This window comes from Pipistrellus kuhlii, unplaced genomic scaffold, assembly GCF_014108245.1.
Source record: "Pipistrellus kuhlii isolate mPipKuh1 unplaced genomic scaffold, mPipKuh1.p scaffold_m20_p_9, whole genome shotgun sequence".
In the NCBI taxonomy this organism is placed as follows: domain Eukaryota; kingdom Metazoa; phylum Chordata; class Mammalia; order Chiroptera; family Vespertilionidae; genus Pipistrellus; species Pipistrellus kuhlii.
The window spans coordinates 3864943-3880503 of record NW_023425595.1 but is presented as its reverse complement, the minus strand read 5'-3'; the positions used below and the strand labels follow the sequence as shown (position 1 = coordinate 3880503).

Below are 15561 nucleotides of genomic sequence, written 5' to 3'. Positions count from 1 at the left end.
TTCCCCTTTCTAGAAGGTAGAAGTCCCCGGTGCACCTATTTCTACCCTATTATTGCTGTTGGATTCCATCCAAAAGGTCTCAGAGAAATGTTGTTTGTGAATAACTTGTTCATGTCTCTCATCCTTCAACCCGCTATCTACCTCAATAGGAAAATAAGGCAAGAAGATGCTAATTTTGCCTCATTTTCCCATATTTTCCTGAGCGGAGAAGAGAAAGGAAATGGAGTGTTGAATTTCATCCTGTAAAGATATGACAATATTTCAACAACAACAACAAAAGCATATTAAAAACAATTGTCCCAGAAGGAACGAACTTTAACTTGTAACAGAAAAATGAACTACTCTGTCACATTCAGTATGCATGCTCTAAGTTTCAACACCTGCAAGCAACAAAAAAGTGTTTCCGGTTTATTTAGCACAATTATAATACAAGAATTCAAGAGCCAATCTTGGTTTTCTGATCAGCTCCTGATGAAGGGATGTGTTCCCTTATACCTGCACCTGTGAGAGAACATGGAGGCATCACAAATAAGTGATGTTCTCCCACAGCTTTCTTGAAGGAGGACAAAAAACAAATAGAAGCACAATAGGTTTCCCCTCAGTAAGTTTTCACGGGACCAGAGGACTGCAGGAGATACCCAATAACGTGCAGTTGGCTCAGTGATGCTGCCTGCTACTCAAAGACAATCTTAAGAAAGAATACATTCTCCCTGGAAGTGACTAACAATGGGCATGCCTTGACCGTTGCCAGTGGCAGCATATATGGGGAGATAACTGAGCATGATTCCATATTCAAAAACTGAATCTTACTTGAAAAACATCTCTCACTATTGTGATGCTGTCAACCTTCACACAAAAAATAATTACAAATTCACAAAAATATTTAATTACAAAATCCATAAGACTCCTGTAACAAAGAACATAGCCTAGAAACTGAGCATGTGAGTGGGGGATTGTTGAACAAGGTGGTTTTACTATGATTAATTCTTGAAACCATAAAATAAGACCTGATTAACTGGCAGAAATAAAAACAATAGTAATAGTCAACTCTTGTGAGCTGATATATGCATTAACTCAGCTAATCCAACAGCTCCATTACTTCCTGTTTTATAGGCAATGAGCTCTAAGCACTAAGAGTAACCTCAGTGAAGGTACCACAGCCACAAAGTGGCACAGCCAGGCAGTCTGTCTGCAGAGCCCAGGATGTCACATTATAAACTTCGTTTAAATAAGCATTTTCATTACATATATTTTTTAAATCTATCAGAGTAGCCAAACTCAAGGCCAAGAAATGTCACTGCAATCACTCATTAGTATGGCCAGTCAGTGGTAAGTGCACTCAAACATTTTATGCCCAGAGAAGTACTATTTTTAAACTCAGTAAGGCTGGTGGGAAGATTGACTCTCTAATAAATCTATGTATGAGTTCAAAGCCAAACTCAGTGTATCTGCCTAGGTCCAAGCCTGGGTAAGGGCCTGCCCACAACAAAGACAAGAAGAGAAAGGTTCGGGCCTCTTAATGTAAAAACCAATATCTATCAGACCCATTGACCACCAGTGCAAACATCAGTTCAAGTGTAAGATAAAAATCAATTCTGCCTTCAGAGCTATTTAAAATCTGATTGACAATAGTAGGCACCAAGAAGGCAGCTCTGCAATTCCTTTGCTAAACCTCTTCACCTCTTTAATATTTTGGGGGGAAAAAATGTTTTCTTTCAGAAAAATTCTACTGCCATGGGAACAACTCCTTCAAAACAAGAAGACTCAGAGTCCTCCACACTTTGCTTTGCCATTTGCTTCTTCAGTGTAAAAGCAAAATGTACAAATGCATATCTATTGGTATCTAATACAGCACCTTACACATAGTAGAGTCTCAATAAATACTTAAGGATAGGAAATAAATTTCCTGAATCTCAACTTTTAAACTGAACAGCAAGCATCAAGAGTCTGTGTGCTGTTGAAATCGGTTTGGCTCAGTGGACAGAGCATCGGCCTGCGGACTGAAAGGTATTGTAAAAACAACAGTAATTCAAAGAAAATGACTTTGGTTGTGGGCACATCCCCATGGGGGGTGTGCAGGAGGCAGCTGATCGATGTTTCTCTCTCATTGATGTTTCTAACTCTCTATCCCTCTCTCTTCCACTCTGTAAAAATATCTATGTATCTATATATCTATCTATCTATCTATCTATCTATCTATCCATCTATATATATATATATATATATATATATATATATATATATATATATATATGTCTGTGTGTTAATAGTACATTTGGATTATGTAAACTATGTATAGTCCTTACCCTCAATAATTAAACTTTGTTACAGGAATAAGATTTTCACACATACAATCAATCAGAGAATAATCAAAACAAAATTGAATAACCTTTACTTTAAAGGGGACAGATTCATAAAAGAGTAAAACCAATATGGATGAGAAGAGTCTGATAAGACAGTTATGAAGAAAGCTACCTTATCTTTTACCCACTCTATAATCCTGGGAGAAACATGATGGTATTCATTATTGGGGAATGGAATGTGATATCTCTATAAAACATTTCAAAACTGAAATGTTTTAAGAAACCTGATCCTATCTTAGTTGTTTCTGAAACTATCAAAGGCCCTGTTTTCATCTTCACTAAATACCACGCTCTTGGCTGATGTTCATGTGGAGTCAAGCCAACTCTCAAAAACAAATCTTGATGGTAGGCAGCAAGCCTGAAAACACGTCAATCTCTTCTTTCTCAACTACATCATAAGAATTTCCAATACTCATGAACTAAGTGTTCATGCCATTTGTCTTTCTGTATTTAGTCAATAATCAGCAAGTCAAAAGCTATACTTACAAAATCTAATACATTATACAGCAAGCAATCTATCTGACATCTAATAAATTAGGTAAGAATAATTTTAATCTGTGTGGCATAATTATTAAATTAACCAACCTGTTCCTTTTTTGTCATATAGAAATGACAGATATTTTTTTGAAATTTTGGGCATTCCCTAAGACAAAAAAGGATATAGGTAAGAAAGACTTTAGTAATCCAGGTCTCTTCCCCACATAGCTACCAGCTATGATAATCTATCCCAGTGGTCCTTATTCTTCAAAATTTTTTTTGAAAACTTCAAAGAACTTTAGTTTAAATAGGTTATGTCCATGAATTTTTATCATATTATAAATTAAAGACTGAGACTTTTTTCAAATATTCATTTATTTAACTATTTAAAATATCATTATGTATTAAAATAAATATTTAATGAAAAAATCTATTTTCCCAAAACAAAGAAAATAGTGAGAAGTATTATTATATGGATAAAAAAAATTTCTTGTCTTTTTAAGCAAGGAAAGTTGGATTCTATACTTGTTAAGCACTCAAGTTTGGAATATTGTTTCACTTGATGTCAATGAAAATAATCTAGTCTCACACAGATATATAAATGGAAAAGGGAGGAGTACTTTACTAGTCTTTTTATATAATCATGGATATTCTTCTTTGAAACTACCCTAGATCTCAAAAAAATGATAAAGTAAAAAAATAAATTCAACATGCAATCTCAAACCATTTTGGTGAATTTTTCATACTGTCATGTTAAAATCTTGGTCAGTCTTATATGTTGAATGGTTCTTTCTCTAACACATGATTTTGTAACATCATAAATTTGGAAAATACTGATTCACTGTTTTATACAAATCCCTCAAATATAAACATATTTCATTATACAGTATAAAAATCATATTAACTAACGTTACCAATTTTATCAGAAAACTCTTTAAATATTGGGGAGGTGTTAAGCTTACAGTATTGGATGCACATCTCCAAAAATCTGTTTTTCACTCAATGCCCTATCAACTTTGTCACTGACAATGAATGCTACCAGTTGCATTGGGCCAGTGTGGCTCTTTGGTTGAGCATCGTCCCACACACTAAGAGATTGTAGAGTTTTTTTCTCGTCAGGGCACTTGCTGGTGTTGTGAGCTGGATCCCCAGTAGGGGGCATGCAGGAGACAGCCGATAGATGGTTCTCTCTCTTCAACATTTCAATCTCTCTCCATCCCTCTAAAATCAATAAAAACATGCTTTAAAAAAATACTATCAGTTAAAGATAGAACTACTTTTTTTTCCATTCATCATCAAACTTTTATTTTTTTTTCTTTCTTTTTTTAATTTTTTTATTAAATTATTATCTGTGTACATATCTTACCATTGCCCCCCTCCCATCCATACCCTCCATCCCCAGAGTTTTGTGTCCATTGGTTGTACTTATATACATGTAAGATAGACCTACTTATTAAATAATACACTTTTTTTCCTTCATTTTTTTTTGAGAACTATAGTTTGTCATTCTTTCAAGTAAAAATGTTGATCTGCATAAAAAAAGAAAAAAAACTAGTTCAAAACACCACTCAATCACACGATTGATTTTTATGAGACAACCATTGTATTTCAGTATGCAGCATTCAAACAAAAACTACCAGGTATACAAGAAGGTGGGCAAGTTCAGGGAAGAATTACTTCAAGGGTGAGATTAGCATTTGACAATGATAATAAATCACATCCCTCTCCCTCCAAGTACAGAAATAAAAAAATAAATATAGGAGTCAGAAAAATGGGGAGCAAAATATGAACTATATAACAGATGGAGTTGAACTTAAAAGTGCTGCTTGTTCTGCAGTCACAATGGGCTTCTTCTTTTCCCAATTCTGTCCTCTTCTCAGGAATGAAAGTTTCCTCATGAAATCATGAGGCCTGGGCAGCGGGTTTGCCCTGTGGTTGACATGGTTTTTGAGCTAAACCTTTAAGGACTGTTAAGGTTGCACATATAAAAATGGGAATTACAGTGATAGAGGAACACTTGGAAGCAAGAATTTTTCCCTCTCTGTGTTTTCAGTGATCTTCTAGGGCGGAATGATTTTAACAATACTAAGTATAAAATAAATAAAATGCCTAAACCTAAGTTGGTTGAAACATGCCATTTCCTAGCTCAGTTCCTTATGCTGTTCCTATACTCTCCCACCTAACCCTCAGCCTCACTCCACCCCAGTCATCTAGTTAAAGTTACTCATCCTCTAGATCTCAAGCTCTCAGAGAGTTTTCTCTGACCCACACACAATTTAAGTTCCCCTGCCTTATGTATGAGATCTAGAATAATTTATAATTATATATTTGTGATTATCTGGTTAGTATTTGATTCTTCCAACAAATTATGAATGTCATGAGAACAGGAATCAGACCAATTTCATTCTTCCTTATATTCTAGGCACCAATCACAGTTGTTAAATATTTGTTGAATAAGAGTCCCAGGTCATTAATAAGCTACATAAAGATGCTTAAAGTTACAGATAAGGAAAGAATTTAAAACACACACACACACACACACACACACACACACACACGAAAGTGATGACCAAATACCTTTGTTAGAATTGGGAGTACTGAAGAACTTGAAAATGAAAATCAAATAAGGCTGCCAATCTTTGGGCAGGAATTATTTGCCCATTCTCCTCCAATGCAATCAACCACAGAATAATTATACACACGCTGACTAAAAGAGTCTAAGTCTGAGAAACAGACCTCCAATAAGGCTCTTCAGCCCACTGATCTCAGCCGGATTCTCCACAGGCTGGGGCAACTGAAGAGAGAAATAAATACTGGTAAAGATAGCCAGAAGATTCTCCCTACTCTAATGCTCAGCATAGCTAACACCTACTTCAACTAATGACTAGTCTGGATAAAAGTCAGGGGTACGATAATAATTACCCTGCTGGTTAATTACCTTACCTCAAATTCAAAGGAGGAAAAAGTGGTTAACTTGATTTCAAATATACACGGGGCCCCAAACTCAATGGCAACTACTAGTGCTCGACACCACTGTGCAGAGAGCTGGTTCCTCTGAAAAACTGTGTCCACCTGAGCTACCAAAGCCAAACACGGGGGAGGAATCATGCCCCTGAATCTTGAAGAATATTTACGAAAGCAAATAAGGTGAGCAAATGACATCAATGGTAGAAAAACAATGGGCAACTCACTTCCTTGTTGCCCTAGGCATATCTGTTGCTTAAACAATAACAACAGAATCTGATCAGTAAGCCTCTCAGCTGCTCAAATTTGACAAGCAACTCCCTATTTGAAATGTCACATTTCCTATCTGACATAAATGTTTGCCTTCTGCTCACATTCCTGAGATATAATACAAATTAGGCCCAAACTACAATTCACGTTGGCACAAACTATTTAATTTTTTCCTTGTAAGTGGCCCAGACTGAGCATTATAAAAATTGTGAAACCCTAGTGGTCCCTGTTGGTAATTGGAATAGGTCAATGAAGCCATGGTTGCTTCTCAGCCTAAGATTTTCACGTTATTTTACATATGGGGAGGTCTTGACTAGCTCATTTTAGTCCACTGAGACTTGGTTCAGGCCTCAGTGACCTTTTTCACATAAGTGCAAGACAGCCTGTTACCTGATTTCTGGAAAAATCACACTAGTGAGACTTTTTATTCAATATTTTTAAACTAAAGAAATAGATCTGATTTTTTTTTTAAATCATTAAAAACATAACTTGAAAAAATGTTTAAGGAAAAACAATGTGAAAATAATGGAAAAGCGAAAAAGGCTAATTGAAGAGATTTCTATAACCAAAATCACATTCGTTGGCTAAGTAGGTTTATGTCAGTATATAGATCTCATTACTCGCAGGAAGCAAGAAATTCAAACCATCGGGAAAAGTATCTAACCAATGTATTTTTGTGCCCTCGTATAAAATTAATTTTTTTTTTTTTTTTTTTTTTTTTTAAATATATTTTATTGATTTTGTACAGAGAGGAAGGGAGAGATAGAGAGTTAGAAACATCGATGAGAGAGAGTCATCGATCAGCTGCCTCTTGCACACCCCCTGCCGGGGATATGCCCGCAACCAAGGTACATGCCCTTGACCGGAATCGAACCCGGGACCCTTCAGTCCCCAAGCCGACGCTCCATCCATTGAGCCAAACCGGTCCCGGCTAAAATTAATTTTATATTGTAAATGTACTACATGCAAACTAGAACTATTTGTCTCCAAGTGTCATCCCCACACATGAACTCTGTCTGAATCCCCTGGGATAGTGGCTGAAAACACAGATCACAAGATGCCACTGAAGACCTTCTGAATTAGACCCAGGAATGTCCATTTTTAACAAGCTGGCCCCCCCAAAGTCACCCACAACCCAAAACCAGTGTGCTTGCCCTACAAACTTGGCTCTTGATATATCCTTAGCTATCCCTTCTAATGCAACTGGAGTCCCCCCAGAAATGCAGAGCAACCATGTAATTCCATCAGATCTCTGATCTCACTTGAACCAAGTAAATAAGGAAAAATTATCCAGTCTGCTGGTTAATAGAATGCTTGAAAAACAAATCCTTTAGTAGAGTATTGTGATGTTGGGAAGCAGAATATAAAAGTAATTGCTTACAATTACCTGAGTCCCTCAGTCCAGGCAACCAAAGAAGCCAGAGTAGCGCTTATAGAGTGTCACCATTCCCAAACAAACTACTCACAGACATGTTAACTCCTGCCTGGTTATAACAAAGTCCCCATCCAATCAGCATGACCATAATTCATTCTTATGACTGCCTAAACACTGTGAGCAACACCAAACCCCATGGAAACTGCCCCTTCCCTAATGTTAGTTCAACATTGACTTTGAAATATTCTTGCATACTGAATTAGGAATGAGAGTTTTCAAAGCAAACAACTCTAATTTGGAACATATTTCAAACGTCCTGTAAGCAAAAAAGGATACCTATGTTTACCCAAAAATGCTAACCAGGAAAGGAAAAAGACCTCATCTACATAATCATCAGTGAATTAGCATAAAGCCTCTCTAGTCCAGCCCATATGGGAAGATGCCCCCAAAAGAAACATTTACAATATATTTTCAGTCTTAAGTGTTTTGTTTACATATTTAATAAATTTTTATGAAAGCAAAGATTTGGGTTTTATTTTATGATCAATTCTGATATTATTTTTATTTTTATGATCCATGGATGTCCTATGTTTAATTCCAAAATAATCTCAAATGACAGCGTGGTGCTTCTAAGAAACTGGGTTTGACTTAGATGACTTTACTTGAGACAATCATTCAAAAATCAGTCATATGGTATATCAGAGTGGGGAGGGACAGAGGGAGAGCTGACATCTTTATTTCACTTAAGATGCAAGACTTTACAAGCTTCAACAGGCTTTGACCTTTCCACTGAAATTTTTGTTCTTGAAAAAGAAATTGCAGAATTCTAGTTTTCCCTGTCACAGGGAAGATGGAGATGGAATTGCCCGAAAAGAAAAAGAAAGAAAGAAAAAGAAAAGAAAATAAAAAGCTGCCAAAAGTATTACTTGTAGCTTCTAGAAAGAGGCCAGACAGCGCAGAAAGAAAACAGAAGGCACAGAAGGCATACCCTTGCTCATTTGGGGCTTAATCTCTTCATCCATGTCCAAATCTTCCACTTCTAGGAAATTATCTACCTAGAAAAGGATTAACATTTTTATGCATATTAGATTAAAAAAAAAAAAAGGCAATTAAGAATCAGTGAATCCACTTCCACAACACTCAAGTGAGCAACTGAACCCAATTTTCTCATTAACTTTTGAGTCTCAGCTAAAGGTCTTTGTGTTCACACTGCTTTCCCAGAGACATCTGAACGAAGCAGTAAATTTGGAAGTTGGCCTGGATTTTGCAGGCACCATAGTAAGTTCTTTATACTAAAAGGGAAAAGAACCATCTGGGAAGTTCTTGAAAAAAGGACTTTGTTCCAGATCTATTCCAGAATATATTCCACAGTCAACACAGTCCAAAACAGTGTCTCTGCTTGTTGCTATTATTGTTTTATTAGTAATAGTATTAGTATTAGTATTAATATTAGTATTAGTATTACTAGAGGCCCAGAGCACAAATTCATGCATGGGTGGGGTCCCTCTGAGTGGCCTGAGGGATTGGGCTGAAATCCACAGTCCAATGCTGCCTGCCTCAGGCTCAGGCCCATCAGTCCCAATCAAGAGAGGATTGCCAGCCATGAGCACTGCATCTGGCGCCCTCCTGAGGGAGTGGCCTATGGGATCGGGCTGAAACTGGCTCTCCAATATCCCCCAAGGGATCCCAGATTGTGAGAGGGCACAGGCCAGGCCAAGGGGCACCACCAGTGCATGATCAGGCCAGGGAGGGACCATGGGAGGGCTCCAGGGCATGTCTCCCTCAGTCCTGATCAGTTGGACTCCAGAAGCAAGCTAAGTCAGAGCGTCTGTCCCCTGGTGGTCAGTGCACATCATAGCAACTGGTCAACTAGTCCAGCAGTCACCAACTTTTCGGACTTCATGGACCACTAGTGGTCCAGGAACCACCGGTTGGTGACTGCTGCTCCAAAGGTTTCCTTAAACCAGTGGTTGCCAGCCTTTCAGACCTCATGGACCACCAGTGGTCCGTGAACCACCGATTGGCAACTGCTGGACCAATCGACTGTCTGCCCCCTGGTGGTCAGTGCACATCATAGAGAGTGGTTGATGGCCTTAGCATATCATTAGCATATTACATTTTGATTGGTTGAACAGTTGACTGGTCACCAGACTACGGGACACTTAGCATATTGGGCTTTTATTATATATGATGATTATTACTGCTGTTGTTGTTTTATTGCTTTTGCTTCTCAGGCAAATGATGTTGGTGTGTCTGGCTATTATTATAACAGCACACTTTTCACTGCAAAGAGCCGGAGGAGGGGGGTGGGGGGGGCAAGAAAGCAGGAGAGAATGGTTCATTTAAAACAAAATCATCCTGCCCTAGCCGATTTGGCTCAGAGGATAGAGTGTCAGCCTGTGGACTGAAGGATCCTGGGATCAATTCCAGTGAAGAGCACATAAGTCAGTTTCAGGCTCCTGGCCTTGGTCAGGGGCATGTGGGAGGCAACCAACAGATGTGTCTCTCTCACATTGGTGTTTCTCTCTCCTTCTCCCTTCCACTCTCTAAAAATCAATGGAAAAAATACCATCAGATGAGAATTTAAAAATAAAATAAAAAATATCATTATAAAAAAAAATCATTCTGCCCAGGTAAATCACAAAAAAAAAAAAAAAAAAAAGATAAGCAGGGCAAAAAAAAAAAAATCAAATGTTCTCTCTTTCAAACAAATAAAACTGAAAATTACTTCAAAGGTTAAAAAAAGCAGAGCAAATGACCTTTACAGACACAATGGCTACATTTCAATGAAAAACTATTCCACGAGGAGTAACTGCTTACCACAGCAAGCTGACAATGAGACATTTCAGAGTAACAAAATGGTAACATTTCAGACACCAAACTAATTCATCTCAGGTGAATATCGAGGAGTGTAAATAAGAAAATGATTTCACCACTGGCTCCAAGGAGACCTAGTAAAGGCATAATGTCAAAACACCTTTTATGCTTATGGCCTGAAATCTGTGCATAACAAAATGCCTTCAAATTGCAAATTTAGAACTCATAATTGGCATTCAAATGCAGCTTCTTTTGGCTCTATTTGTCAGACCCTGGCTCTCACATAGTAATGTAAAAGGATGGCTTCCAGGGCTTGTGAGTACAAAACTGCAGTGATTTCCGGCCTCCAAGTGACAGGAAAAATTTATCTCCCTTATGCCAGTTTCAGTACTAAAATGGGAGAATCTGTTAAACTTCATTTCTCTTAACGGTATATGCTACAGGGGACGAGAGCCACGGTTCCCTAGCGAAGCACCCCTTCCATTTATTAAGCTTTGAGGGGGAAAGATCTGGAACCCAGCCAACCATGCACAGTGTGACATTCTCAAACACCAATCTTTTTTTTTTTTTTTTTAAGTATAAGGACAAAATTTGCTGAATTCTCCAACTTGTATGAAACAGCAAATGGGTCCTGTGGGTTTTTCTGCTTATATAGTTTTTTGAGGGGTTTTGCCATGGAAACAAAAATTAAACCATGCCTTACCTTCACCTTTCCCACCCAATTCAGATCACCTCCAAAGGAACTGCCAACTCGTTGGCCGTCATCCAGCACCATCTGAAAAATACAGGGAAGACATACTGATGGGCAAATGGAACGACTGAAAATAAAGGAGCTGGTCCTGTAGCCCTTCAGACAACAAACTTTCCTTCAGCTTTTGTTCACTAGCAACACAGGATGAAACCATCCCATCAGGTGAATCCTTGAAGGGAAAATAGGAAAATGCTAATACAACTTTGTCAAGTTATTAGAAAACAATGCGCCCTAACTGATTTGGCTCAGTGGATAGAGCACTGGCCTGCAGATTGAAGTGTCCAGGGTTCGATTCCAGTCAAGAGTATGTACCTTGGTTGTGGGCACATCCCAGAGGGGGGTGTGCAGGAGGCATCTGATCAATGATTATCTCTCATTGATGTTTCTAACTCTCTATCCCTCTCCCTTCCTCTCTGAAAAAAAAAAAAAAAAAAAAAATCAATAAAATAAAAGCAAGAAGGAAGGAAGGAAGGGAGGGAGGGAGGGAGGGAGGGAGGGAGGGAGGGGAGGGAGGGGAGGGAAGGGAGGGGAGGGAGGGAGGGAGGGAGGGAGGGAGGGAGGGAGGGAGGAAGGAAGGAAGGAAGGAAGGAAGGAAGGAAGGAAGGAAGGAAGGAAGGAAGGAAGGAAGAAAAACAAAACAATGCCATTAAACAATCCTTTGCATCCAACATGCTGGTCAAAGATTAAATAGATTATATAATTCTGGTGGCTAAAGGTGCCAGTAGATAGTGAATTCACTAGGGGAAAAAGTGTCTGTCCCACAATTATCTCTCTATATATAGAGCCTCTGCTATATACTAGTATAAGCACATTTCTAATGCAGAGATTTTTGTTCCCTTGGGTAAAATCACAAATACAATCCTGTCCAAAATGTCATATGGAAGACATGATAAAGCAGAAACTCAAATGGCTTAAAAAAGTAGAACATTTTCCATGACTGTATCTACTGTCTCATCTTGATTTATAAGCAAAACCTGGACAACCTACAAAAATGTGTTTTGTAGTTTATCTAAGAAAATATACAGGAAATATTGCTGCCATTTTTAATAAAGAAAATCAATCTTTATAGTTTATTTCAACCTAAACAAATATGCATTTGGCTTTAAAAAATAACTTTCACTTAGATTCTGTGGTAGTTAAAAACCACAGCTAAGAGTAATATGACTAGAGTCTATTAAGTCTTGAAGGTTAAGGAGAGAGATATAATATTCATTGACAAAATCCTGGGGGGGAAAACAAACAAAAAACACAAGATAACAGCTTCTACTTTAAGCTCGAAAAAGGTGAATCCAGAACAGATAGAAGAAACTTCCATTTTACACATGAATTTAAAGAGAAATTCTTTGGTTCCACATGGAGGACAAGTTAAAATGTATGTCAAGAAGAATTTGTAGATGGCAGATGGTTAAGAGGTTTTCCTTTTGGTTTGTTTTTTTAATCATCACCTAAGGATGTGTTTATTGATTTTTAGGGGGGAGGGCCAGAGAGAGAGAGAAACAGCAATTGAAACATAGGTTAGTTGCCTCCATACAAGCCCTGACCTGGGATTGAATCCAGAGCAGGAATCAAACCCACAAACTTTCAGTGTATGGGCTGGTGCTCCAACTGAGCACACCAGCCAGGCTGTTAAGAGGTTTTTAACCAAAATTGGGGATAACCAAGTTATCATCATAAATGGCTGTTAAAATCATACAATATAATAATGATTCTCAATAAAGTATCCCAATGACACTCCTTCTAGAATTTGGAGTCTGAGTTATTGGTCTAATAACTGTCCAGTGTCTCTGATGTTCTTCCGGCTATTTTTTAATTAATAAAGCATGTCTTTTCTCAGACTGTTTCTAAAAGTGCTACAGTATTACCTGCTCCTCTTCTGAAGACTGTGATGAAGTACGAAGGAAGATGGCTTTACTCCTAAGGCAGTGATCATTTGGTTCATTTTCATGAGTAAAATGTACTGAATTAAATATGTCTTCTGAAGATCTGGTTCCTTGGGTCATGTTATCCTCTGAAATAATAAGTGACATGATATTGAAAAACATCCACCACACCCAGTCTAGTTCATTCCCTGTTGAGAATCTTCCTTCCAAACAAAACAAAACAAAACAAAAAATAGTTTTCAAAGAAATCTATAAATGCGAAAAAGATAACACTATGTCATTTACTACACAAAAATATATGTTAGATAAACAGTACAGTAGCAGGGTAGAGGAAGGTAGTCCTAAAAATGCTTGGAAACAGGAGTTCTCTGAGAAATGAAAGGGTTCCTCAAAGTTAGAAGCAAGGCTTCCGGTGACCACCTGCCATTCTTCAGTGCACTGTTCTAATACGCAGTGGAATTACTTCAGCTCTCCCTGCTTATCCTTTAAGGCTTGAACAGCCTCAATTCAGTATTTACTAAGACAATACTGAGTACCCAGCACACTACTGTAACAGTCTATTGACTTAAATACTTGAAAGGCATATAGTGAAACAGATGTTCCATAAGGACAGGTTCTATTTGTTCTCATATCACACAAGGTACTCCTCTGCCATTTCCAATAAAATAACCAGGGTGTTTGACAGGTAAAAGAAAGAGCAAAATATAATGAAGTCCCCACTTCTGATGCTGATGTTGAACTACTGGTGGGGACTCAGATCTAGTAAAATTTCTTGTTCACCCTTTTAAAATTTCTTCTTTCATTTTTAAAATATTATGTGATGCAAAAAAGGGGATACTATAATAAATTGTAAATTCCTAACTGGGCAGATCACGGTGGGTGGTCATGCTCACACCTACAACTTCTTCAGAAAGGGGTGTGAGCCAGCCCTGCCTGTTGTTCTTTTGCATTGAGGTCAACACACCTTTGAAATGCCAGAAGTAATACCCCTTGAAGACATAACCACTCTCAACAGAGCACAGAGTCTTAGCTATCCCGTGATCCATTCATTCCCTGTCTTGCTTTCTCCCACCTTCACTTAATCTTCCTTAAATTCCTTTGATAGCAAGTGCGTAAAAGGAATTGCAAACTGCTATTCTCCTATTCTCCTGAGTATTTGAGGTCTTGCTTCCTGGCAACTGGAAGTTTGGCTCAAATAAATTCTTATAACAATTCTCTACAGGTTTGGGTGTTCTTAGGTCAGCAAAAAGATTCAGGAAAGAACTTGTTCTCTCTCCGATTGCTCCTCCAGTGTAAGGCTCCTTCCTACACCTCACATGAATACATACTCTATCACTCCAAAGACCCAGAAGTGCTTCTTCCAAGGCTTTTATCACTTTCAAAAAAACAACAACAAAAAATAACAAATCTCTTGGCAGAATGAGGTAGGAAAGAAGTTCTTTTTCAATATGACAGTGTCAAAATGAATCCAAAGGGGCCTAAACCTGATGAGAGACCCTGCTTCCCAGAGTGGTCCTGGTGTCCTGGTGACATTCCACATGAGCCACCCAAGGGTTTGTTTTTCATCAGTCAATACTTTTTTCAATATTTCAACTTGTCCCTAGTGTTTCTTGCTTTGGAATAACTGTCAAACATAATTAATAAATAAAATTCTAACAACAATATTTCAGAGAACAAGTAGGTTGTTCAGACCTGAAAGAGCATCTCTTTGGGCATTTCTCTTTATATAAAATATATTTTTTATTGATATCAGAGATGAAGGGAGGAAAAAGAGATAGAAACATCAATGATGAGAATCATTGATTTACAACCTTCTGAATACCATCCCCCCCGCACACTGGGGATCAATCCCAAAATCCAGGCATGTGTCCTGATCAGGAATCAAACCGGGGACTCCTGGTTCATAGGTTGATGCTCAACAACTGAGCCGCACCAGCCATTTCTGAGTCAAAACTTCAATACAAGTGAAACAAAGGTTTCTTAAAGGTTTTATTATTCTTAAGCAATGAAATAAAAAAAAAATTATATATATATATATATATATATATATATATATATATATATATATATATCTCTCACACCAAGCATGCAAACTTCCAACAGATCTGCCTTACTAGGCCACACCAGCTGTACCTACAGTGTCTAATATCAGGCCAAAGCAAAAGGTTCCGATCCTTGAAAAGATTGAAACTACTGATCCCTTGATCGATTAATACTAATCATACATTGATTATATGGCTTCCAGATGAAAGTGATTACTTTCAGAGAAGTCTGTTTTGAAAGAAACTCTTTAAAAACTCGCATTCATCCATTTAAGAGCCAAACAAGTGTCCACGTGCTGAGAAGCTCGCCACCCTGGCGGGAGAATTTTCACAGATCAACACCCTGGCCCTCATCAGAATCCAGGGCCAGGTCCTGCCAGCACCTCAGAGGCTCTGTTCTTCTGCTCCGTGGTCAAGAGCAATATAAATCAAGAGCGGGTTCTCAGTGGCAAAGAGATTCTGAATGTGTTGCTAGAAGGAAAGAAAAATTCATGGGGGAAATTTCTGTGCAACTCGGAGCAGCTGCACAAGGCCTTCTGCAAAGAGAATAGGGGATAAGCAATCATGCTTATAACAAGGTTGGGTGCTTTGAAAGTCATGGGGTGATTTTCACATTATACTC

The 15561-nt window shown here is 38.1% G+C and overlaps 1 protein-coding gene across 2 annotated transcripts in view; it reads right to left on the bottom strand.

Annotated features, from left to right (window-relative positions):
* Nucleotides 1–15561, bottom strand: part of LOC118713381 (intraflagellar transport associated protein) — a 52929-nt gene that overhangs the window by 6910 nt on the left and 30458 nt on the right. For both annotated transcript variants that reach the window (XM_045577751.1, XM_036427849.2), the window contains 3 exons: nucleotides 12880–13025; nucleotides 10970–11041; nucleotides 8438–8504 (listed from right to left, as the gene is read on the bottom strand). In XM_045577751.1, the coding sequence (XP_045433707.1) occupies nucleotides 8438–8504; nucleotides 10970–11041; nucleotides 12880–13025 (285 nt within the window). The remainder of the gene's footprint in view (nucleotides 1–8437; nucleotides 8505–10969; nucleotides 11042–12879; nucleotides 13026–15561) is intronic.